Here is a 24,686-nt window from a genome sequence, read left to right as displayed (position 1 = left end):
ACTAGAGTGACCATTTTATGACCAAGACAACAATATAATTAAGTAATCTATTTCTTTTCAGAACAATTTCCGGCAGGTATTCGCAGAGAAAGTCTTTCGGGCCTTTACATCATCCTCCCGTTGACATTTCACGCTGTTACTCTTATTCAATAACACTTGTTGGTGCAACACGATGAAGTTCACGAGCGGAGTTTGAACGAAAAGCTTCGTGTTTTGGACTGAAAGGTTGGGCCCGCGGCACAGGGAGGATGTCTCAGTTGCTGAGGCTTCTCTCGGCGGCCGCCCTGCCTCTCTGCCGGGCTGGAGGAGCCCGGGCGCGGCTCTCAGCGGTGACGGCAGGACGGCTCCTCACAGCCGGATTCCGAAGCTCCGCTGCCTCGGTAAGTGAAGGTGGAGGATTTCTGGAGTGACTGTTGTCTAAGAAATGTGCGAGTCCGTTAGTGAGTTAAGCACCAACATTCCCTCTCCACCCTGTTTGGAAATTAGCTGTAATGTTACACTAAAATGTGTTTTGTCTCGAGCAGCGGATCTCTAGCTAACGTTAGCTAGCATACGTGCCAAATCCCATCGCAAAGTCACGCAGTTCAGGGGTTGTTTACGTATTATAAAGACAGCATACCATCCAAAACTTAATTTAAAACGTTTTCTGTCAGATTATATTCTATTTTGTAGTTCGGCCATATTTCACTTTAGCAAATACCTTGTATTGTAAGAAAAATGTGATTTTATTCTGTGCTCGTACACAGTTAACGTTAGCTAGCAGACTCTGGGAATTACAGACAAAAGGTCATATTTTAAGGATGTGGTAAGATTTGTCCTGTAACCTAATGCATTCTGTACATTTTAAATATCCCACTAAAGTATCTGCAAAAGTTATTCACAAGGCTCTTCTCATAAATAAAGCTAACAACTTACTAGCACCTGAAGTAATCTAGCTAACAGCAGCAGAAATTGAGGCCCGTTAAATGACTTTAAAGTAAATTTGTACCTTTAACGTTATTTATGTGTTTTACTTTGGGTATGATACCAAAGCAGTCTTCTTCGACACTAGTGTTGACAGATAGATTAGCTTGAAATAGTAAACAACATAGTCAATCATTATACCGTTTAAAAATAGCTCATTAATAAAATGTGTTTGGTTTCCCAAAAGCAGGGTTGAATACTGCCTTTGTTTGTCCACCTGCCACTGTGACTGTTTAATTCCAAGATCTGCCAGGCACTCAACAGATAACCTAGATTGCATTAATAAATAACTTTTTTTGGCTGTTGTATTAAACGACTCTAGCAGCCACCACCTGCTTATTTTACCAGCATTTGGGCTGGTGTTCATTTCCAACCTTGCTAACAACTGTCTGGTTTTAAATCTTACAGCAGTTTCAATTGTTGTCAGCCTTTCCTTCCTTTCTTACCAAGCTCTAATGTGGACTATGATTAAATATTTTGTGTCTTAATAGGCTCACTTTTTTATTCAAGTTAATCTTTATACAGTAGCCACATACCCACATGTACATTGAAGGTAGTAGTGATTATTGTAATGAGCCACATAGCTGAAAGTATGTGTCAGCACGCTGCTGTATGTAACAGTTGAATATCACAGGTCTGATAAAACAGCCTCCACTCTTCTGGAAAGACTTCTCGTATTTGAAGGTGCTGGATGGGGTTGAGGTTTAGACTCTGCAGACCAGTCAAGTTCTTCCTCACCAAACTGAGACAACAGTTTCTTCTTGGAGCTGGCTTTGTGTGCAGGGGTATTGTCTTGTTGAAACAGGAAAGGGACAAACACAAATTGTTGACACACTAAAATATCACAGTGTGCTGTACAGCAATTAGTCGACCTGCAGAAAACTAACAAGCAACTGTTTTGATAATATGTTAATGCTTTAAGTCAATTTTAAAACTACTTTTGAACCGTGGTCCAGACAAAATAAGATGTTTGAAGACGTCACCACAGGAATGTTTTCAATATTTTCGGACAATTTGCAGACAAAACCATTAATCAGTTATTCATGCAAATAAATTAAATTGAATGAGAATGAACATAGTCATTAGTTCTTGCAGATTCAGTATGCTGGAGCGTTAAGCTGTCCCTTTGTTGGAATTAAAGGAAACATAATATAAGGTTGTCCACTTACTTTTGGTTATGCACTGTATCAGTGTCAGTGTCAAAGTCATGCTGACAGGATCAGATTGAATGATTCCACAGCTCAGAGTGTTTACGACAACTCAGATTTCACTGCCAGGATTTTCAAAGAAATGTGACCTTCAGTGTTTGTTTGTTTTACCTGTTAGAAGGTGTGGCCTTAAAGCCACTCTCAGGTTGGTGTTGGTGTGTATTTGATGCACTAACAGTGATTCTGTGGTGTTTTTTTCAGAGCTATTGTCGGACTCCAACAAACTTCCTGTCCTGTCGCAGATTCCAGTCGGTTCAGCGACGACTGTACTCCACTGAACCCAAAGGTGAGAGCTGCTGCGTGTCTGAAGGACAAAAGGTGGATATTATTGTCATTCAGCCCCGGCTGGGTTCAGGTGCAGGACAAAAAGCTGCAAAGAAAAATTCTTCTGCATGCTAAAATTTGCAAGCTCTTATGTTTTTATTGATGCAGCATCTCAACCTACAAGATCTTCATCGGGCAGACATCCATGTAAACAAAAAACAGGCTGCATATGGACAAATGACAGCTACAACGACGATTAGGAGATCGCGTGATACAAAATACCAACCCTTCAGTTTGCAGCGTCTTTCTCCTCATTTTTAAAATGCACCTTTACTCAATTAATTCCCTGCCGTGTACGTCCAGTCGTCAGTTCTCTTATTTTATTATCTTATTGTATACTTTATTTTGGTTTATTCTTACTTTAATGTTCTGTTATTATGCATTTATTTTGTGGGATTTTGTTTTCATTTTTGCAGTTGTAAAGCACTTTGTAGCTTTGTTTTAAAGGTGGTATACAAATTAACATTATTATTATTATTATTATAAACATTGTTATTATTATTATGTCCTAAGGAAAGCATTGTAGCCCACAAACAACACACATTTTAAATAGAATATTCGTTATTTTAGCTTTTCCATCAAATTTACTTTTTCAACCTCTAATGTAAAATTTGAATTGATTTTTACCTTCATTGACCAATATTAAAAACATTTTTCAGTCAGGTCAGCAAGTTCAGTCACACAATTAATTTGAGACAGCAGCAGAAACAACTCGAGACACACTGGAATTAAAACTTAAACCCTAAGCCACGTGAACTTCTGTGACATTTAATTTGGCAAATAAGCCAGTCTGGTGTTGTAGGACAGATGTGAGCTTATCAAATAAGAGCTTTTTTTTGTGTGTGTTTGTCCTGGCGCTGCTCGATGTTACAGTCTGTTGATTCTGAACTGATATTTTGGCTGCAGGTTCAGGCCTTAGTGTGACAGGGTTGAAACATGGTATGAAACAACAGAATCAGAAACAAAATCTTGGTACACTCTAGTTTTGCTAAAGCAGATCTGGGTATTAAAACTTATACTGGAACAAATGCTGTTTTTTTTCTGACAGGTGTATAATCTAACACTCTTTTATTTCAGATGGAAAGGGTGGAGCAGGAGGAGGAGGAAGATCATCAGGTGGAGGGAAGAGAGGAGGAAAAGACTGGTGGAGCCGAATGCAAAAGGTTTGTCAGACTTCCTGTAAGAGCCAAATATCTTGTTTCACTCAGCAGACATGAATTGTACTTAGTGTGTACGTACACTGGATGGCGCTGTATGGATATTGTGAGTGTTGGTGCATAAAGGCAGGAACAACATTGTTGCTGTCAAGTGTTTCAGCCCGGAAGAGCCAAAGGGTTTTGACCACTGTGGCACAGGCCAGTGTGCAATGTGCTGAAGGCTGTGCGTTCAGTTTCAATGAAAGATAAAGAAATGGACATTTATTCAATGTGTGTTTGGTGGTGTGAATAAACACAATGAGTGTTTGGCAACTGGAACCTGCAGTTTGTTGTCCGAACTCAAGGAAGCTGTGACATCAACCGTGGATAGTGCGTCAGCCAGGTCAGGCGGGGCGAAACATCTCATGTAGCTGCAATAGGCTTAGCTGCTACTCTTCCAAAATGAAAATGGCATCACGTTGAAATTATAATTCACAATTTTGCAGTGAATTCCAGTGCAGTTACATATATTTTAACATTTGATGCAGGAATCAGTCCTAAAATGGGTTTAATGGGTTTTCGGTTAGATGCCTGAAATGAGGTGTGTGGTTAACAGAAGCTTAAGAGGCTTTGGTGGTTTGTTCTTTGACATATAATGAATCAGCTAAATGAGTTTACACAACGTCACCACGCCTTACACGGCTCTACACCCTCGTTGTGGCGGTGACGTTCAGTTCATGCGTGATCGTGGTGCAGTTTGATTGTAACGTTAGCTGTTTACTCATGGTGAGTGCATTACGCTTCAATAATCCTAACAGTGATGTTCATTTGTAAACATGATCTTTTTGAACAAAACATGAATGTATCATTAAAGGTTGTTTACCATGGAGCTTCTTTTCTGCAATAATCCAAAATCCAACATAAAAATCGCACTGGAATTTTGATGAGGGAACCAGAGCGATTTTAATTTCTGTGTGGGCCTATGAATAACTACGCTCCCTGCAGCACTCCATTATGTACGCAATATAAAGTCTTTTGTTTTAAATATTTGTTCATCCATTTCTACTCCTCCGGCTGCTCCACCCATTTCCCAATCTCTCTTATGATTACCAGTTGCTTGCAGATGTTGGTCCAGTAAATGTCCACTGTGTTATCACTGCTGTGTAACATGCTCCTGTGTGTCTCTGCTGGTCCTCAGGGTGACTTCCCCTGGGACGAGAAGGACTTCAGGTACTTGGCGGTCACTGTGGCTGGAGTCAGTTCAGTTCTGCTGTATTTATACTTCAGAGACAACGGCAGAGAGATCAGCTGGAAGGACTTCATCCACCGCTACGTGGCCAGGGGAATGGTGAGGAGGAACTTTATACTGGAACATTTATACTGGGATGTACTGAGAACTTGACATGATTTAGAGTTCAAACGATGTCATTTGAACTTTTCAATAAGTGAAAAGTAAAAAAAAAGTAAGTGAAAAAGACTGTAAACATGAATCATATTATGTACGTGTGTTTTTCTGTTCAGGTGGAGCGCTTAGAGGTCGTCAACAAACAGTATGTCAGAGTCATCCTGGTGCCGGGAGCCGACCCTGATGCGGTGAGAAGAAATAATCTGATATGGAAGCCGACATGTTAACCTCATTTCATTTCATTGTACGTTAATCATGTAGCCCTTTGGCGAGGCACATTGAACCCAGAGCTACAGGGAACAGCACTACAGTAATATATCAACAATATCTCAGGGTCTCCACCATCAGGAAATTCCTGTAAAAGTTAAGTAAGTAAAGTAAGATTAGAAAAACAGTTTTCCAGGCCTGGGGATGGTTTGGAATGAACAGAATGCTTTGGGAAAAAATTGAATATACATTGTTTTGGCTATTGTTTAAAGTGCATTTATAAAAAATCCCCAATGAGGTTTTCTGAGTTTTGCAAAGTATTCGCATGTGCTGGTGTGGTCTATTGGCACGTGCAACTAGTGAAGTGAAGTTATTAAGTGCTAACAGTTTGTTTATCCACAAGTGCCTGCTAAGTACATGTTCAGTAGTGAATGGTTGTGTCATGATATAGGCCTGCCCATTTTAAACTACTACTAAAAAAAGGCATGGAAATGGACTAAAATATAACGTAGAGGTTGTGGAAAAGTTTTGAAAATTTATTGGAGAAATTGTGGGAAGGCTGATATCTACTAATGGGTATGTTTAGTCATGCAAGCAAACAACATGAAGAAACAAAACACTGCTGAACATTTCTGAATGTAGACACTTCTTGATGCATGCAGACGTGCAGAGCAGCAATAAGACACAAGTAAAATACAACATTCATAATGGAGATAGTTAAAAATGTTAAAAAATACAGGTATAACTCTGATATGACACAAAAACATAGAAGCCACGCAGCAAAGAGTCATGACACAACTATACCTAACTGAAACTTTCTAATTTATATGAAGCCAAAAAATATTGTCATGACATTCTGAATGAATGTGTGAACATGTGCTGCATTTTGCCAAAAATATAATATGTAATGTTAAAATTAAATGAGACCAACATGTGCTCATCGTGTCATACTACTGTGATGTTTCTGTTTACTCCTTATGTGTTTGAGTTGAGACCTAAATGACATGCAACGGTGCGGAAAATTAAAAATGATTTAGTCTTTGTCAATAATGACCCAAAAAGTCAAATACTCCTAACAAAATAAAACGGTAACAACAAAGCCTGATTTATGGTCCTGCGGCGTACCTACGACGTACCTACGTCGTTGCCGTGACGCCGTCATGAACCCTTTGAACTTCTCTGTCACTCCATTTTGTGGCGGTGCAATTCACCGCCAGAGCTGTAGGAGGCTGCGTTCCTTTCCTGAATGGTTATCGTCGTCTCTAGTTGATTCTTTGTTTAGCTTCCAGCTTTTCCGGTCACAGAGAAATGAACGTGGAGCACGGACAGATGGCTCCATCCATATCCGTATTGAACGTTGAGCATAAATGGGCCTTAATACTGCAACATTTACATCGCAACAGAAGATGTTTAAAGATGGCGGGGATGGTGCAATCTGGAAATACGGAATCGGAAATGCGTTGCTACCAAGCAAACCAATCACAGCCCTCTCGGTCTGCGCTGGGTCTGTGTCACCTTGACGTGTAGTTACATTTCTGGGGAGGTGCATGTCAGGCTACGCCGGGGGCTACGGCGAGCCTTCTGCGTAGCCACGTACCCTACGACGTAGCTCGTCGTAGGGTACGTCGTTGATTTAACGCAGGACCATAAATCAGGCTTAAGTCACAGATTTTTCACAGACTGAAAAGTTGCAGGAAGACACAACATCTTATTGTGCCCACTCATTTTTTAAATAACACACAGTCTTATGAGACATCATGAAATCTTATGTGACCTGCAGAGCTATGTCTGGTTCAACATCGGCAGCGTCGACACGTTTGAGAGGAATCTGGAGGCGGCGCACACGGAGCTCGGCCTGGAGCCGTCACACAGACTTGCTGTCATCTACAGCACAGAGAGTGACGGGTGAGCTTAACACGTCAACACCTGTACTCTCATTGATGCACGTTATGGAAACCAGTGGGTTCCATTGTTCCCCCTCTGTTTCCACAGCTCCTTCCTGATGAGCATGATACCCACCCTGCTGCTGATTGGCTTCCTGCTCTTCACCCTGCGGCGAGGACCAATGGGAGGAGGCCCCGGCGGTGGGAGGGGCGGGCCCTTCAGTATGAGCGAGTCCACGGCGAAGATGATGAAGGACAACATTGAGGTGAAGTTCAAGGATGTGGCTGGCTGCGAAGAGGCCAAGCTGGAGATCTTGGAGTTCGTCAACTTCCTGAAGAACCCACAGCAGTACCAGGACCTCGGGGCCAAGATCCCAAAGGTAACAGAAAACACATGGACACACGCAGGGCTCCAGGGAGCGACAGCAGGTCCTGACAGAGGCAGGGATTTTAGCATTCAATGTAAAACTGCTGTGGGTGAGTTTAGGAGGAAATTGAGTGTGAAAATTGAAGTCTAAAATAAAGAATGAGGCTGCTGAGATTTTTACTTGCTCTGTGATCCATTGTAAAAAAAATAACTAGCTTCAGTCAGAGTGCCGGTGTCTGTAGCTTTGTGACAAATGAAGACTTAAAAGAAGTTTTTTTTCCCAGGGTGCTGTGCTGTCCGGACCTCCTGGGACAGGGAAGACTCTGCTGGCTAAAGCCACAGCCGGAGAGGCCAACGTCCCCTTCATCACCGTCAACGGCTCCGAGTTCCTGGAGATGTTTGTGGGCGTCGGTCCCGCCAGGGTGAGTAAAGGAAACCAGATCAGATATCTGTCAGACCACAGGACCCCGCTCAGATCTTTACTGAAGTGATGTGAAACATTAAACCAAAAAAACAGTAAAACTAAACAAAAGTTGTTTCCTCCATCATTTTCCAACATATTTTAGTAGTTGGTCTTGAGTAATGCCAATGGTTCCCATTTTTCTTCCATGTGTTCCCCTCAGAGTCTCAAGATTCGTTTCAGATTTACCATTAAGATGATTTTTTTCAACAGTTTTTTAGCCATTGGTCCTCCCCTACCTGAGCTTCCTTCCCCAAGTTCCTTGCAATCATTTTTTGTTTTACTTGCTACGAGCATTATTTTACCCAAACATCTGTCACTTACATCATCTTCAGAGATATTACAGATAGAAAGTACCACCGAACTCTCAAGGATATTTATATATCAGTATTTTTGGAGCACTTTACACACAGTTTCCTCAAACAGTTATTTTCTGACTTAAAAAAAAGTTAGCAATCAACATGAAATGATCCAGACCAGAGGCTGAGTTAGACTTTCTTATTTTCCATCATTTTGAGAGACAGGTCATAAAAACGCTGTCATAATCTTTCAGTTTATTTTTTAAAAATCCTTAAATGTCAATATAATAACTAATAACAAAAGCTTTTTTGTTTTGATGATTGGATATTCAGAGGCTTAAAAAAGAAGAATGAATTTCAACTATAGGCTATTTATAAAGATGGACGACGTGACAGCTCCTCAAAGGTGAAGCCGAAACATCTCGATCGCCCCCTGGTGGCTGGCTGCAGTGCAGGTCATAAAGCCCACCCTCTCAGTGTTAATGAATGGGCCAAACTAAAAACTTTAAGTGAATGTCAAATACATGTTTCCCAAAGATGGTTTTAATTAGTTATTAAATGCTATAAAACGAGAATTCTACAACATGATTGACAGCTGTGTGAGCCAATCAGTGGGTTCACATTCAGTGGCGCTGTTCGCGATTGATGAAACAGGTGTATGGGCAGGAAACTTGATACCATGGAGCTCAGACTCCAAATGTCCAAATGACATCACCAGAGTAAGAAGGCAGTGGCCATATCCAGGATATATTAGCTGGACTTCTGTACAGTGGAGGGATGTGGAGACACTTCGTCCATCTTCAGTGATTTTAACTGAATTATGTGAACTGCAAAAATTCCATTTCCATTAAGTTTCAGTACATTGCTCTCACTATTTGTAATGTTTAAAAATGATGGGTGGTCGTCCTTTTTTTTTTTTTTCAGTCAGTAACAAAAACATTTGGTTCAGGCGACCTCTGACCCAGACTCTCCTCAACAGTTATGATGTCTGTGGAACTGCGATATCAGATTTTTCCAAGAGAGTTTCCTCTGTGTCTGTGTAGAGGCAGATGTATGTCTTCCACATGTTTTGCCAAACATTATCTGACATTTCAATATTTCGTGTCTCAATCTCACAGATATCTCTCTGGATTCAGTGTTAGAGACGTAAGACGAAGCATGAACTACTCTGGGTGGATGAATGAGGAGAAACAGCCGTCATGTTTGTTCACTCTGATAATCTGATGTTGCAGTGACAACACCATGATTAACTGAGTTTCCTCCTCCACAGGTGAGGGACATGTTCTCCATGGCGAGGAAGAACGCCCCCTGCATCCTCTTCATCGATGAGATCGACGCTGTGGGGAGGAAGAGGGGAGGGGGGAACTTTGGTGGTCAGAGTGAACAGGAGAACACGTTGAACCAGCTGCTGGTGGAGATGGACGGTACGATGAAGATGAGCCCAGTCTTCAGGTTTGGATTTGAAACAGTGTTTTATTAATAACTGCATGTTTTTTATATTGTTGCAGGTTTCAACACGGCGACTAACGTGGTGGTCCTGGCTGGAACCAACAGACCCGACATCCTGGATCCTGCTCTGATGAGACCGGGACGCTTCGACAGACAGATCTACATAGGTAGAGTTCAACGCTGAGAGCTGATTGGTGCTTCTGGTGAAGCTGAATGAGACATCACTTCCTTTGGGGCTTTGGGGCAGGGGTGGAGAAGGGGTCCTCAGGGCAAAGAGTTTGTTTTATTTCCACCTAAGAATTATCTGTTGATCTACTGAAGACTTTCTCAGTTACTTAGTTAAAGGCTCTCTAAGTCTTCCTGAAAAGTTTTTGTCACACACAGCAAACATCTCCTCACGATCCTCTAGCTACATGTCCTCTGAATATGCTGTGGAAAGTCTGGTCTCTGTAGGCAGCCCAGGCTCCGCACATGGCAACAACACTTCACTTCTGTTTACCTTCAACAGTGTTATCAAACACAACGGAGCTAGCTCGCCTTTTAGCCTCATTGTAGCCTGTAGCTCTAACTGCCTCTCTGGGCACCGCGTTCATGTGTGCACGCTTGCGTTCGCTGGTCTGGCGCTGGCTGGTTGGCGCAGCCTGGACCACAATGTTTTTGTTGCCATGTGCAAAAATTTTTAATTAAAAACGTATATATATATATTATTTATATATATATATATTATATATCTATATATATATATATATATTATATATATATTATATATATATTATATATTATATATATTATATATATATATATATATATATATATATATATATATATATATATATATATATATATATATATATGTTATATATATATATATATAACATATATATATATATAAAATAATTATTATATATATAAAATAATTATTAAAAAATTAAAAACAAACTGCTACATGAGTAAAGTTTATCCTGAAATTGAGGTTTTTGTTGTCTTATCATCCCAGACTTAACTGGCTAAATAGATCATATTTTAATATTATTGGTAGTATTCTTATTCCTCTTACTCTTCCTCTAGTTATTATCATTTTTAAAAAATAATTTATAAAGAAAATTAAAAATAATTCACTACTTTTTTGAATCATAAATGTTTATCAATCAATGTTTAAAGTATTGCGCATTTTCCAATAAAAAGGACAATAGAAAACAAAATGAAGCTGATTCTTTGTGCCGCTGAGACAACACAATCGTCATCACATATCTACTGGTACATTAAAATATCTACTTCTTACATAAATGATATATTTTCACTATTTTTGTATTTTCTCATCTTAAACGTAACCAGGCTGGTTTAGTCCATTTATCATCATTGTTCTTTATTCTCAGTTTACACGTCCAGTGTTGATCTTTTCATCCTTTATTTATTAGTTATTAGTTATGCAATATTGTGCATAATGTGTTGAACCAAGATCTGATCATTTATTACTCCCAATAAACATCTTGTCTTATCATTTTGTTTCCTTCCATGTTAATTCACTGATTGTGTAACTGAAGCAAAGTTTAGGTTTTAAATGTTTAGTGTCTTTAGACTGAGGGTTTTTCTTTTCTCTCGTCTCCCCTCAGGTCCTCCCGACATCAAGGGCAGAGCGTCCATCTTTAAAGTCCACCTGCGACCAATCAAACTGGACCCCAACATGGACAAAGACGTTCTGGCCAGGAAGATGGCCGCTGCCACGCCAGGATTCACTGGTACGTCACAGAAACATCGTCTGTCACAGTTTAGTGTTTTCATTACAGCTGTCAGAGACATGAAAACATGATGGTGGAGTCAGTCAGTTTGTTCGAACATCTGGATGCTCAGTTAACGCCGAATGACCTAAATAAACTGACACAAGAGAGATGAAAAATTTGAAGGAAATGTTATGGAAAGTAGACCTCTGTTAGTTAGACACACTTTCAAACCAAATTAGGTTAGTCAAAAAGTGCTGACAACCTTTAGATTGGTTTATTAAAAAAAAAAAATGGTGTAAGATATTCAGAGGAAATCAGCATTTCACCACTACTAGCACTCAAACAATACAGCACTTAAATATATATATATATTTTTTTTTAAAGGTTTTATATTGTAGGCAAGGCAGTTTTATTTCTGTTGCACATTTTATACACCAGGGCAATTCAATGTGCTTTTCAATATACAGCAAAGATACAGGAGTTACATGTTCAGAGTTCAAGTAAGTGATGTGAAGGAAACAGATTTTAGAAGTAAGCTTTTGCAGTTTGAGAATTAAAGTAAAATAAAATAATTTAATATTAAAAACTTCAATATTTAGATTCACAAGTAAATGAAATTAGAAATAATTAATAGGTAGATTATGCTGTGTGAAGAGCACAGACTCTGCGCTTGTCTAAAATCATTTGCTAACTCTTGTTAGCATGTCTGTGGCTATAGTTAGCAGACTAGTCTCAAAGTTTGTGGATGTGTGTGTTTCATCAGGAGCTGACATCGCTAATGTCTGCAACGAGGCGGCACTGATCGCTGCTCGACATCTGAACGAGTTCGTCAACGCCAAACACTTTGAACAGGCCATCGACCGGGTCATCGGAGGTCAGTGTGATGTCACAAACTGACCCAACTCACAATCCTCTCTCTTTTTTCATCAACTTTTATTTGACATGTTCCTGTTTTTATTTCACTCTGCATCATAAACACTTATTTGATTTCCTTTAATGTAAATAACATAAACAAGAGCAGTAAAACATCAACAGTCATCATCCAGTTTGTTTTTGTCGCCGTCAGACGTCAGTTTATAAGTCGTGTGTTTTCAGGTCTGGAGAAGAAGACTCAGGTCCTGCAGCCCACAGAGAAGAAGACTGTAGCCTATCACGAAGCGGGTCACGCCATCGTGGGCTGGTTCCTGCAGCACGCTGACCCGCTGCTGAAGGTACGTCTGATGTCTTTACACCGTCTGTGTTCATAGCTCACAGCTTCTGTGTTTCTCTTAGTGACAAAAATATTTAGAGAGCGATTTAAAACTCGACATGGGTCAGTGTGTCATTAAGACCCAAAAACAACTATTTGAAGTTTTAATAATGCTAGTAAAAATAATAATAAAAAAACTTTGTAAAATTATTATTATAAATCATTAAAGATAATAATACAAATAATCTTTTAAGGAAATTATTTAAAAAATTGTTTTGAAAGGCCTTTAGAAATAATTAAAAAAATATATTAAAAAAATATTTAAAACAAATATATACATTTAAAAATCATTTTAACATATTATAACATTTTAAGAAAATATGCTATATGACTATAAAATAACTTTTTTAATAACACATTTGCTGTGCGTCCAGGTGTCGATCATCCCGCGGGGGAAGGGTCTGGGTTACGCCCAGTACCTGCCCAGAGAGCAGTACCTGTACAGCAGAGAGCAGCTGTTCGACAGGATGTGTATGATGCTCGGAGGCCGCGTGGCCGAGCAGGTCTTCTTTGGCAAGATCACCACCGGAGCTCAGGACGACCTGAAGAAGGTCACGCAGTCCGCCTACGCTCAGGTAAACAACACACACACCTGACAGGTCTGTTGTATTCAAAGTGTTTCCCCACCCTGTCAGCTGCTTCTCCTCCCCGACTCCCCTCCAGGTGGTGCAGTTTGGGATGAGTGAGAAGGTGGGACAGGTGTCGTTCGACCTGCCTCGGCAGGGTGAGATGGTCATGGAGAAGCCGTACAGCGAGGCCACGGCAGAGCTCATCGACGAGGAGGTCAGGGAGCTGGTGGAGCGAGCGTACGAGAGAACGCTGGCGCTCATCGAGGAAAAGAAGGAGCTGGTGGAGATGGTGAGACTCTGATGGATCGTGTGCTGGTTACTGTGCAGAGGTTCAGATCTCCTGGTGCTGCTGCAGCATCACTGAGTCTAAACCTGCATGTACCATTTAATTATTGAAAACACAAGGGCCTTAAAAAAACTAATAAATTATTGTCAACAATAACTGATAATGAAACTTGAGTTTAGTTCTATGGAAAATTATGATGTTCCTAATTTTCCAGCTGCATCATTTTGTTTTTCAACTTGTTACATGGTTTCTCTTGATGGAAATAAATGAATAAATTAAAACAGAATTTACAATAAATGGGAAAAAGGGATGATAACGATAATAATAAAATATATTACAAATAAAAGTTTAAGTAAATATAAACAAATAAATAATAAAATTGTTAAATGCAAATAAATTAAAAAACATTGATGGTAATTGAGTTATTATATTATTGTAAATTAATAATAATAATAATAATAATAATAAAAGTATTTTGTAAAATTAATAACAATAAATCATCAGATATAATTTTACAAGTGCTTTAAAAAAAACATTAAAAAAGATTATCAAAACATAATTTAAAAAGATGAAAAATTTCAGAAAAAGAAAATATTTAAATCAAAAAGTTCTCTTAAATATATTGAAATGTAATATATTATATTTTAAGAAATAATATTTGTATTAAAACCAAACAGACAGTTTTCCAACTGAACAGCGTAAACAATAACATTTGATAAATGATGCTCACCCTCACTGGCACTTCTGCTTTTTCTTGTCTAAAAACCACAGCAGCTGCTTCACTTCACTGGACATGAAAAAAAACATAGAAAACAATTCCTGAATGCTGCAGGTATTTTTCCCAGGAAAGGAGGGGGTAGATACAGTCATATGTTTTGGCATTCATCCCTGGTTTCTCCCTCAGGTGGGGAAGCGTCTCCTGGATAAGGAGGTCCTGGACAAGGCGGACATGTTGGAGCTGCTGGGCCCGCGGCCTTTCGAGGAGAAGTCTACGTACGAGGAGTTTGTGGAGGGGACAGGAAGCTTTGAGGAGGACACGAGTCTGCCAGAGGGGCTCAAAGACTGGAACCAGGAGAGAGGAGGGGAGGCGGAGGAGACGAGCCCGACTCAGGACAGACAGCAGGCCGTGTAGAGCCGCGAGACTCAGATAAGACAAACAAACGCTTCACATCCCAGCTGCAAAAAAAACCCAACAACCAACTCGACGCTGCCTCAGTTTCACAGACTCTGGGAGGAAAAATGATTCCCACAGATTAGTGATGCATGCCGTCAGTTGACTTTATTTCCCTCAGGTTAATGATTAAGACACTTAAATGACTGAATCCATCACGGCAGATTCAGTTTCATCCAGTCTGTCGTCTCAACTCTCACCATAGACTGCACTGATTTAGATTTTAATTTTGCACAGACGTGGATATATTTCAGTTTTGTCTGTTAAAATTTTCTGGATCTTTTCTGTTTCTGAACAAAAGGAGGCAAATACATTATTCAAGAGCACAAAGTATTATTTCAAGGACACAAACGAAGTCATTAAAGCGTATGAATTACTAATCTGAGGGAGTGATGGTCAGAAATGTTCCTCCCGAGATCCACCAGGCTCCGCACAACCTACATGTGGACTGTAGTTTCACTGAGGCTGCCATCAGTTTGTGTTTTCACCGTTCGGACAGGAAGTTGCTCCAAACTGCCTTAACACTGATCAAACTGACAGTTTGAAATATTCCCCAGCAGAGTGTGAATGAGGCACATTTACAGCGTGTGAACACACTGACTTTTCTTTTTATTTATTGTATAAAAAGGGAGTTTCGCTCCCCGACGGCTTGAAGAACTTTTCCTGCAGCTAAATTTAAAACATTTTTACTGGTTGAAATATTTTTGAGAATTGATGTGAAGTTATTTTTGTTTCCTGCCATTTTTACATTTCAATGAAGTTTTCTTTGATTAACTGGCAGCACTGACACGTTTCACCCTGTGCAGTAGAGGTGGGGAATCTCCAGAGGACCCACGATACGATATTATTGCGACATGCTGAGTGTTGCGATACAATAAATTCTGATATATTGCAATTTTTTCCAACTGCAATTTTTTTTTCTCCCAAAGAAACACTTAACTTTATTTGATGAGGTAAAATTTTTCAGTCTGCTCATGAACTTTAATCATTTTTGTAGCAGCTCAATGTGACACAGAGCAGACGACCGACCAACACTGTCATAACACCTGTCAGAAATACTGCAGTCACCTGACAGACTGAACTGTGGGCAGATTTAACGCCCTCTGAGAGGCCAGATTAAGCAGGTATGTGACAGACCTCACATGCAGGTGTCCCGCTAACTGAATGGCAGCAGCCATGTTAGAAGTGTTGTCTGTTACATTGTTGTGCAGCAGGTCTGCTGTGTTTGCTCCGCTGCGACTTTAGTGAGTCACGATTCCTCAGCTCTATGCGTCACGTCTCTGTAGAGAGACAGAGAGGTACGGCTGTATTGGTGAAAAACGTGGGGGTGGAGTCACATACCTGTGTTCACGTGTTTTTAACATGTAACAAAAGCCTTGGTTCTCAACATTGCTGTATGGACACACATCTTTACACAGGAAGTAGGTGATGGACGTGTTATTTTCTTCACTCTCTCACAGTTGATGGTTGTGTTGAGCTAAGCGTGTCCAGTGTTGGCTGATTTTTCCGCAGAGCAGGTTTAGCGTTAGCTTGGCCATAGCGGCGAACGGTAGCTCTGGATGGTGGCGTGAGGTGAGCCCTCATCTCAGTAGTATTTTATTCTTGCTTGCAAATGACATGTGTCACATCCAAGTCCTCCTTTCCTTCTGCCTTAAAAAATCCAAAACAAGTCCAGACGTTTGATTTAAACGCCGGTGATAAATTTCTGATTTCTTTCTCTGGTGAACTTCCTGTCTGAGACCTCTGCTGACCTCACCAGGACAAAAACATCAGCACCATCTAGTGGACTGAAAAAGCAACTGATTTTATTATTCTAGTACCAAAAGTTGTATTAAAATGTGTTTTGTAAAAATCAATAATATATATTGTGTATCGATAAAATATTTCCGCACCTCTACTGTTCAGCTTTACTGAGTTTGTTTTATACAAACAACTCGATGCTGTAAAAAGATGATTGTATGGATTTTGTGTGATAACGACTCGACAGGAAGCTGCTACATCACCAGCAGCCCCACTGGCTGATGGGACACATTAATAATATCAGATATTAATATTTGAGTATTTCTGCTGATTCACCTCCGGTTCAGACACTGAAACAAAAAGTCATGTCTTCATGACTTCCGGCTTCATTTATCTTTTCCACCTCAACACAGTTTCACAAACTGAGGCCTCATTTAACCTTTTAGTGTTTTTAATCAGCAGCTCCCCTGAAGAGAGTAAAACCAATTAAATGAATCTTTATTAACATTAGTAAGAGCCAAAAGACGCTAACCATTCAGACACTACTGTAAACACATGAGAGACATTCTGTTGTTTGGTGACAAATTCCCTTTATTACAGCTCAGTGTATCTCCTTGAATAAAATATAAAATACATCAACATGTCCTCACACGTGACACTGAGCTACTGTGTCTTTAGTTGCCGAAACAACTTCATCAAAATGTAAAACAACACCTGTGTAACAGAATGTAAGTTATTTAATGTTGATGTAAAACAGTGAAAATGAGTAAAACAAAAGGTCTGTGATTAAAATGTGGCTATAACAGCTCATCTGATTGAGTATGACACGCTGCTCCCACATTAAATGCAGCTGCACACTAAACTCTGCTTTCATTATTTTCATCCACAGTTTATGCAAACATGTTATTAGGGGCTGCAGCTAACGATGTCGCCAATTAATCTGTAGATTTCTGCTCAATGAATCGTTTGAAAACAGCGTTTGAGAAAACGGTGGAAAAAAGCCTGTAACAACATCCCCGAGACAAAAGTGACTTTATCAAATGTCTTGTTTTGTCCAACCAACATTTCCAAACCTTAAACTATCAAATTAACTATAAAGTAAGACAAAGACAAGCAGCAAACCCTCACGTTTAAAATGTCAACTTTGAAATAAAGACTTAAAGGAGCAGTGTGCCAGATTTCAGGGGATTTAGTGGCATCTAATGGTGAGGATTGAAACCAGCTGAAACTCCCAGTTAGAATTCCTTCAGTGTTCATTGTTCAAGAGTTGTTTTTACCAGAAGCTGAATTATCCACAGAGATCTCTTCTCTCCAAAACAAACAGAGCAGCTAATTTTAACCAGTGAAGACACTGAATAAAACAGTTTCTCAAAAACAAGTAAATTAGTTTTTAAAAAAAGGAAAGTGCTTAAAAAGTAAAATAATTCTGTAACATCATTTTAAAATGTAATAATAATAATTATAAATATGGTTTTTCCCTTTTTCTTTAAACAATTTTCTAAATCTATTATTTTTTGCAATTTGGAGGACATTTCCTACCAAGTTGCTCATTGCTATTTTCCCCATGGTTTTGAAAAAAAAAAAAAAATTGCACCAATTTTCTGAGGTTTCAAAAGTTTAAATTCTTGTGAAAGACGTCTGAAAGCAGCACAAGAAAAGTGACATCGCTCCAGGTTTGAAAGAAAAATGTTCTTATATTTTGTCCCATTCATGCTGATATATCGCCCTAAATCCTTCACACTGGACCTTTAAATCGTTCATTTCTTATCAAAGTTGTTGCAGATTTAAAATTAAAATTGATCAGTAATAAATAATTAAATCTGATCTGATTTAGACTCGTCAGGACGTCCAGAAACCTCAATAATAAAATCACACATTCCAAAGTCTGCATGATATTAATAATTCAGGCGCTGCTTCCATCTAAACTTCCCTGTCCTAGAAATCGTTGGCTGAAATAAAAGTAACGGCCCAAACAAAGACACAAGTGATCAATCACAGTTTCTATGTGGGATTTTTTTTCTTAACATCACATTGTTTTTGTTGTTGTTGCTGCTGGTGTCCAGCAGGTGGCGTCCTCGCTGTGACTGCAGGCAGAATGTGAACGTGTTAACAGCAGGAGGGCTCGACTGACAGTGGAGATACTTCATGTTAAAATGCTGCTAAATCTGAACCAACTTCAGTCTCTGTGAGTCTGTGAACGCTGCCTCGGAGAGTTTGGAGACTAAATTAAAAATATTAAAGCTAAAAAACAAAATTTGGCCTCGAACAGACGAGTCAGTGGAACCCTCCTGTACATGGACTGTGTATTTAAACTGCTGAAGTGTACACACACGTTATGACAGAAACATAAACGTGTTCTGTTTGACAGTAATTTGCTGAAGTAAAACACCACGTCATGTAACGTCAGGAAACATAAAACGAGCTCTTTATATCAGAATCTGAATTTGAGTTTTCAAATGTAAGAGCTGGGATTTTCATTATAACTGCCTTTGATGTAGAAACACAACTCTGTTAAAACAGGCAAAATGATAACCGCTTTTTATTTCTGCAGATTAATGTGTTGTTTGGGAGTTAGCAGTTAGCCACGTGCTAATTCTGTAGTTTACTGTGAGTAAGACTCTGAGACGAGCATTTGAAATGATTTATCTTCATTCAGAGCCTCACGTGTCTCAGTTTGTTTAAGCTTTTTTAAGTGGAGTCGTATTTCCTAAAATCTTTCCAACAGAGTTCGACAGCAACAACATTAATAATCAGAATGGCCACAATAATGGAAATCTTTTGTCATCTTGGGAACACAGGGTCATTATTTTGTTATCGAGATTTCACAGCTTGTTTTCTCATGAGTACGTGTTTAGTTGTGTCGATTCTTGAGAAAGCAAAAGGCAGATTTCTCAAGATGACTAAATCATTGATCAGTGTGATTAAAGGTAACGACGGCTCACTTGAGCGTAGCATAACTGCTGTGTGAGCTTAAACAAAAGCAGTTTTCTCGTGATAAATTATTTCGCTATCTTGAGAAATCGGCCATTTGTTTTCTCAGGAAATAACATGTATTAACCCGATATCACGAGAAACTAATTAATTAATTTGTGAACCTGAGATAACAGTAAAAAGTAAAACCAATTTCGCAAGCACGACTGTTCTTTGCTTCTCTATATAACACCTAGGGTTGCAACAGTTTACTGGTTTCAAGGTATACCGTCATGTTATAATTGACAGTTATCGTACCGTTTACATTTGCTTCTCGACAATATTCAGGGGAAAAAAGCACCTGGACAGAAAATCTCAATTTTATTTTAGTTATTTTTTAAAATGGAGATTTTGTACACAAACTCTCAAGTGTCAAATATAGTTATAAAATGTTTGTTTAACCAAAAATAACCGTCCATTTTAATTCCTTTAAGGGTCATTCTGGCTGATAGTAATAATTATAATTCTGTGACACCATGAAATCACGATATTTTCTCATACCGTAAAAATCTCATACCGTAAGCTCAACCCTAAGAATAACCCTGGCAAATGTTGTTTTTGCTGAGCTGCAGTGGTTTTACTGTCTGTGACCAAAAGGATGTGCTCAGTCAGACAACAGAAACTCATGTTTCATCACCACATTTAGTTCAACGTTACACCAACAACCTGCTGACAGATAGGTTTATAATCTGTGATTGGTAACATGTCAGAAAATATTCACCTGAAGCTTCTCTCAACATCATCTCTCATTTCCAAGTAGAAAACAGTTTGTTTGGGAAGAGTTGGACGTAATGAGTTGAAGCACTACACACACACACAGACACACACACAGACACTCTGCCTTCAGCTTCACTGGTGAGTTCAGTTTCTGAAACACAACCAGCAAGAATTGTGCACCAGGTCAGAACAAACAAAAGACTTCTTTTGATCTTGAAATTACCAAAATAATGAGCAATTTTCTGATTCCTTGGGGAGAAAAAAAGAGGAAGAGTCACTGAGCGCCACTCCAGGAAACACTTTGGGTTTCTTTAGACGGGAACATGTGACTGCTGTTTCTTGTAGCCTACCTGCAACTAAAAGTCTCTGGAACCAAGCAAGTGTAAATGTTTTTACAGTGCTGCACTTAATTTGAGGATAAACTCAACACCTGATGCAACAGATAAGTTCTGACTATGACACGACTAACTCAGGTTTAAAGAAAAGCTGCTGCAGTCATGTTACCTGCAGGTAAATAATCTGTATGACACTGCTTAATATTTGGCCACTGTATTTCCTGTTGACCTTTGACCCCTCAAAGAGCTGAGTGTGTTTAGTCCTGCTTTTTTGTCTCTCTTTTTTTAAAATTGTAAATCATTTGAATGTAAAACTCTAATTTATTTACAATATTTCTGTATCAAAAGCTACAAAGATGCTACATTCTTTGAGTTTAATGGCAAAACTTCTCCACACAAGCTGCACTGCTTACATCTGTCCATCAGAGTCTGTTCCAGCAGAGTGAGGACTCTTTGTTCCTCGTTCACTTTAAAGTTCAGGAAGGAGACGTAAGTCTTAAAAAAATGGAAATAGTCCTTAGTGTCCACTGCAGAGAGAGCAGAAACTCTTCTGAACAGCAGGAAGAAGAAAAGAATCTGAGAAGTCCCATTGTCTCCTGTGGTGAGTAAAAAATGTCCTTTGGCTACCTGCTCCACGTTTTTTCCTTTACTTTCCTGCCGTCTCCCTTGGAGGGCCCTGATTGGTTGGCTGGTCCCTTCTTTACGTACAATGGTGGAGGAGAGATGAGACGAGCAGAGAGGCTGAGAAGACAGAGAGCGACAGGGAGATGGCCGCCGCGCCGCCGCAGTCCTTTGCATCTTCCTGTTGTAAGTATTTTAACATCAGAATTAATAACAATACAGATACTTTTGTATTATTATTGGCTGCAGGTGTATTTCTGCATTATGTAGAAATACATATTTCTATATAAAAATATGTATAAGTATGTGTTTCTTTATTTCTTATCAATGTACAGCGATTTAGTATTTTATTATTATTAGTAAATGTAGTAGTCATAGTATAGCATGTCGTCAGAAATCATGAAAAAAAAGTCATAGTATAGCATGTCCAAAAAGTTATAGTATAACGTCTTAAAAAGTGAAAAAAGTCATAGCATAGTATGTAATAAAAATTAAAAACAAAGTCATAGTATAGTTTGTCATAAAAATGTTATATCATAACAAGTCATAAAAACTATGTTGTGAAGACTCACCTTCGGGTGGTAGGCGTGGCAGGACTCTGGACGCCGCCGCACCTTCTGGGACTTCATCCTGTTGCACTTCACTGTAGCGTTATGTTCACTGCCATTAAGGAAAATACACCACTCATGGGGGTTCAGCATCATTTAAACATTTTAAGTACTAGGTATGATACCATACCTGAATTTCAGCACCTGAATTAGTTTTTTTTCTAGAACCAGACTTTATAGAACTACTCTCTATAGAACAACTTTTTATTTCCTTAAATTGAAAAAAAGTTTTATTTAAACACAAGAAATTTGTCTGAGAGAACTGTCAACTGACAACTAACTGACTGGACAGACATTGTGGTGAGGGGCCGTCCCTGCAGCAGTGACTAAGATAGTGTGTCTCCAGCAGGGGGCACTGCTGCCTCTATTAACCATCAGTAAGTGAAGGATATATTTGATCTCTCTGGGGTCCAGCGGGATGGGTCCATACTGACGGGAACAGTCACAGTCGGCCTGAGTCACAACCAGAACCAGGTTACTGTCAGGAATCTGCTGCACCACGAACATCCTGAAACACAAACGACAGGGAGCCGCCAATCAATCAATCAATCAGTGATCATCAGGTGTCATAAATAACAAGTAACAGACATCAGCAGAGCACATTAAAGAGACAATTAATTAAACCTTCAATCAATTGTTTGAGTTCATAATTTGAAGGGAAATTCCACCATAAAACAAAATGTTCATGTTAATATATTTTACAGCTCAGTTTGAACGCGAGTCTCACCTTCATGCTGTAGTCGTCAATAAAGAGCTGATCATCTCTCTGATTAGACTTTAGACTAAATTGGATTATGTATCAGCTCAGCTGTGACCACCTGTATACAGGTGTGACCCATCTTATGTTGCTAAACAGAAGCCTATGGAGTTATCTCCACTGGATATTCCACTACAGTCACTGCTTGCTTGTGTTTATAAAGAGAGGGAAATATTACAGATGGTGAGGCAATGGGTGAATTTCTCATTAGAAGTATTGGCAGAAGTGGTGAATCGATTCGAGCTACAAAGAGAGGTTAAATTGATCCTGACTTCACACCAGCATCACAACATCGTGGCTTTAGACACTGGACCTGTTGAGAGGTCTGTACTACGGAGCAGGATTTAGAGTTAGCGAGCTAACTTCAGGGTTAACGCTGGGTTTTCAGTACTACGAAGCTGGTTCTGTTTTTACTGGGATAAATCACCGTGCTAACTGATGCTGAACAGCCTGTCACCACCCCGACCTCTGAGCAATCAGGTCACTGAAGAAATAAGTATCCATGGACGACAGTCTGACAGGTAAAAAAGAGGAGCCTGAATATTGTTATATTGTCTGATTGTTTCAGGGCTCTGTTTCCTCTGGTTTTAATACAGAGCTTCCAACAAACTCAGAGACAACAACACTCAACACATGATTTCAACTGTAATTTAACTTCTGCAAAGTTTATTTTAATCGCAGTGACAGTGTTGATATTTGACACTCTGATTCTGTCACAGCAGCTCAGAATAACATGAGACACCTGTGTGATGAGAACTGGGATAAAACAGATCATATTTTATCAGTAAAATAATCCACACACTGTTAATCAGCTCCTGTTATTATAAATGCAACATGTCAGTCAGACAGACGTCATCAGTCATTAACTGCTCTTTACTCCAGCAGCAGAAACAGTGCGGTGTTACTTTAAAGTGTTTCTGTGACATATTCAGAGGAGTTTCATCATCATCACCTTAAACAGCAGAACACACTCTGCTAACGTCACACAGAGCTCAGTGACACCTGCACGTCATTTACGTCTCGGATGATGGTGAATATTTGGAGAGTGTTTTCAATGTTTCCAGATGACAGAGTACATCCCACGCCACTGACATTTGACTGTCTGTGAGTCCCAGACACTCTTGGTTCTGTTTCACCTCATCTCATATTAAGCAGCCTACTTCATCCATGGCTGTGATGATGTCGCTCGTAATTAACAGCCCCGCCTCTTCCACATGATACACTCGTGGCTGATAGGAAAACCCAGAGTTGACTGAACTCGTTGATAACCAGCTTTGTAGCACCGGTTATCCAGACAGCTAATGTGACGGGTTAGTCAGGCCAGATAATGAGAAGATATCCTGGCTAAGCTGAACTGACTCTGTGGTTCAGGCCTCTGGTATCAGCTCCATATACAAGACTGTGAAAAAATGGGAACTCATTTATGACATTATAAACATCTCATGACCTCATATTTGTCTTTTTTTGTTCTGTGTACTGATGTTTTATTTTATTCTTTGTTCCTCCACCTATTGAACGTAAAATATGTTCATAAAGAACATATGTAAAAAAAAAAGCAAACTGCAGCAAGGTGTATGTAGAAATGACAAATGTAAGAGTTCATAACTTTGATATGCACAGTGTCAACTATAACATGGTACTCTATGTGGTTTGTTCAGTGTTGAAAAACAACACACTATGTATAGCTTAATGTGGTCCAGAGTTAGGGATGCACAATTAATAGAAATAGGCAAAGTGCAATATATATAATATCAAACGTAGACTTCTTTGATGAAAGAAAAACATGTCACAATGTACCACTATAAATAAAGCACTGTGGCGCTAGAGAGCTCATAGTATAGTTTGTCATAGAAAAAAAAGCAGTCATAGTGTGTCATGATTAAGATCTTAAAAAAGTTATAGTGTATGATGATGATGTGGTAAAACACCTTACAGCTAGAGAGGTTCCCCCTACAGGTCGTATTCCAGAGGGGAGGGAACATGTTTGGTACAGAAGTCAGCAAATACCACATCATCATCATTTTTATATTTGAATGCAAAATGACTAATCTCACTGTTCTCTCTCTGCAGCAGTAGACAAATGTTTTTAAATCCTGTAAAGTGACCCTGAACTCTGTTGGACAGCTGACTGCACGTAGACTCTTTACTATCCAAAACGACTTTAATCTAAATTCAGTTTCAGGGTGAATTTGCAGTTTTTTTAATATTTATTTTTGTGAGTAAAGACAATAACCTTGATAC

The 24,686-nt window shown here is 39.2% G+C and overlaps 2 protein-coding genes across 2 annotated transcripts in view; one reads left to right on the top strand and one right to left on the bottom strand.

The window, feature by feature from the left end:
* Positions 1-113: 113 nt before the first annotated feature.
* LOC125886830 (AFG3-like protein 1) lies at positions 114-17,299 on the top strand. The gene is made up of 16 exons (XM_049573163.1): positions 114-380; positions 2,373-2,457; positions 3,573-3,658; positions 4,830-4,979; positions 5,153-5,224; positions 7,024-7,148; positions 7,236-7,506; positions 7,778-7,915; positions 9,523-9,676; positions 9,761-9,868; positions 11,315-11,440; positions 12,186-12,296; positions 12,518-12,633; positions 13,046-13,246; positions 13,335-13,529; positions 14,431-17,299. Exons 1-16 carry the CDS (start codon positions 249-251, stop codon positions 14,656-14,658), a joined length of 2,298 nt encoding a protein of 765 aa, XP_049429120.1. The 5' UTR covers positions 114-248; the 3' UTR covers positions 14,659-17,299.
* Positions 17,300-21,964: 4,665 nt separating this feature from the next.
* Positions 21,965-24,686, bottom strand: part of LOC125887861 (voltage-dependent calcium channel subunit alpha-2/delta-4-like) — a 174,524-nt gene continuing 171,802 nt past the window's right edge. The window contains exon 38 of the mRNA XM_049574945.1: positions 21,965-22,196. Within this exon, the coding sequence (XP_049430902.1) occupies positions 21,965-22,196 (232 nt within the window). The remainder of the gene's footprint in view (positions 22,197-24,686) is intronic.

Source organism: Epinephelus fuscoguttatus, linkage group LG4 (genome assembly GCF_011397635.1).
Source record: "Epinephelus fuscoguttatus linkage group LG4, E.fuscoguttatus.final_Chr_v1".
In the NCBI taxonomy this organism is placed as follows: domain Eukaryota; kingdom Metazoa; phylum Chordata; class Actinopteri; order Perciformes; family Serranidae; genus Epinephelus; species Epinephelus fuscoguttatus.
Note: the sequence above shows the minus strand (reverse complement) of the source record. Positions and strands in the feature narration are given on the sequence as shown.

What these genes read in the sequence shown, in the direction of transcription:
- LOC125886830 (XM_049573163.1), top strand. Translation starts at nt 249, where the DNA reads ATGTCTCAGTTGCTGAGGCTTCTCTCGGCGGCCGCCCTGCCTCTCTGC. An exon ending in TCCGAAGCTCCGCTGCCTCG is followed by an intron (nt 381 to 2,372) that starts GTAAGTGAAGGT and finishes TGTTTTTTTCAG; the next exon opens with AGCTATTGTCGGACTCCAAC. An exon ending in ACGCTGACCCGCTGCTGAAG is followed by an intron (nt 12,634 to 13,045) that starts GTACGTCTGATG and finishes CTGTGCGTCCAG; the next exon opens with GTGTCGATCATCCCGCGGGG.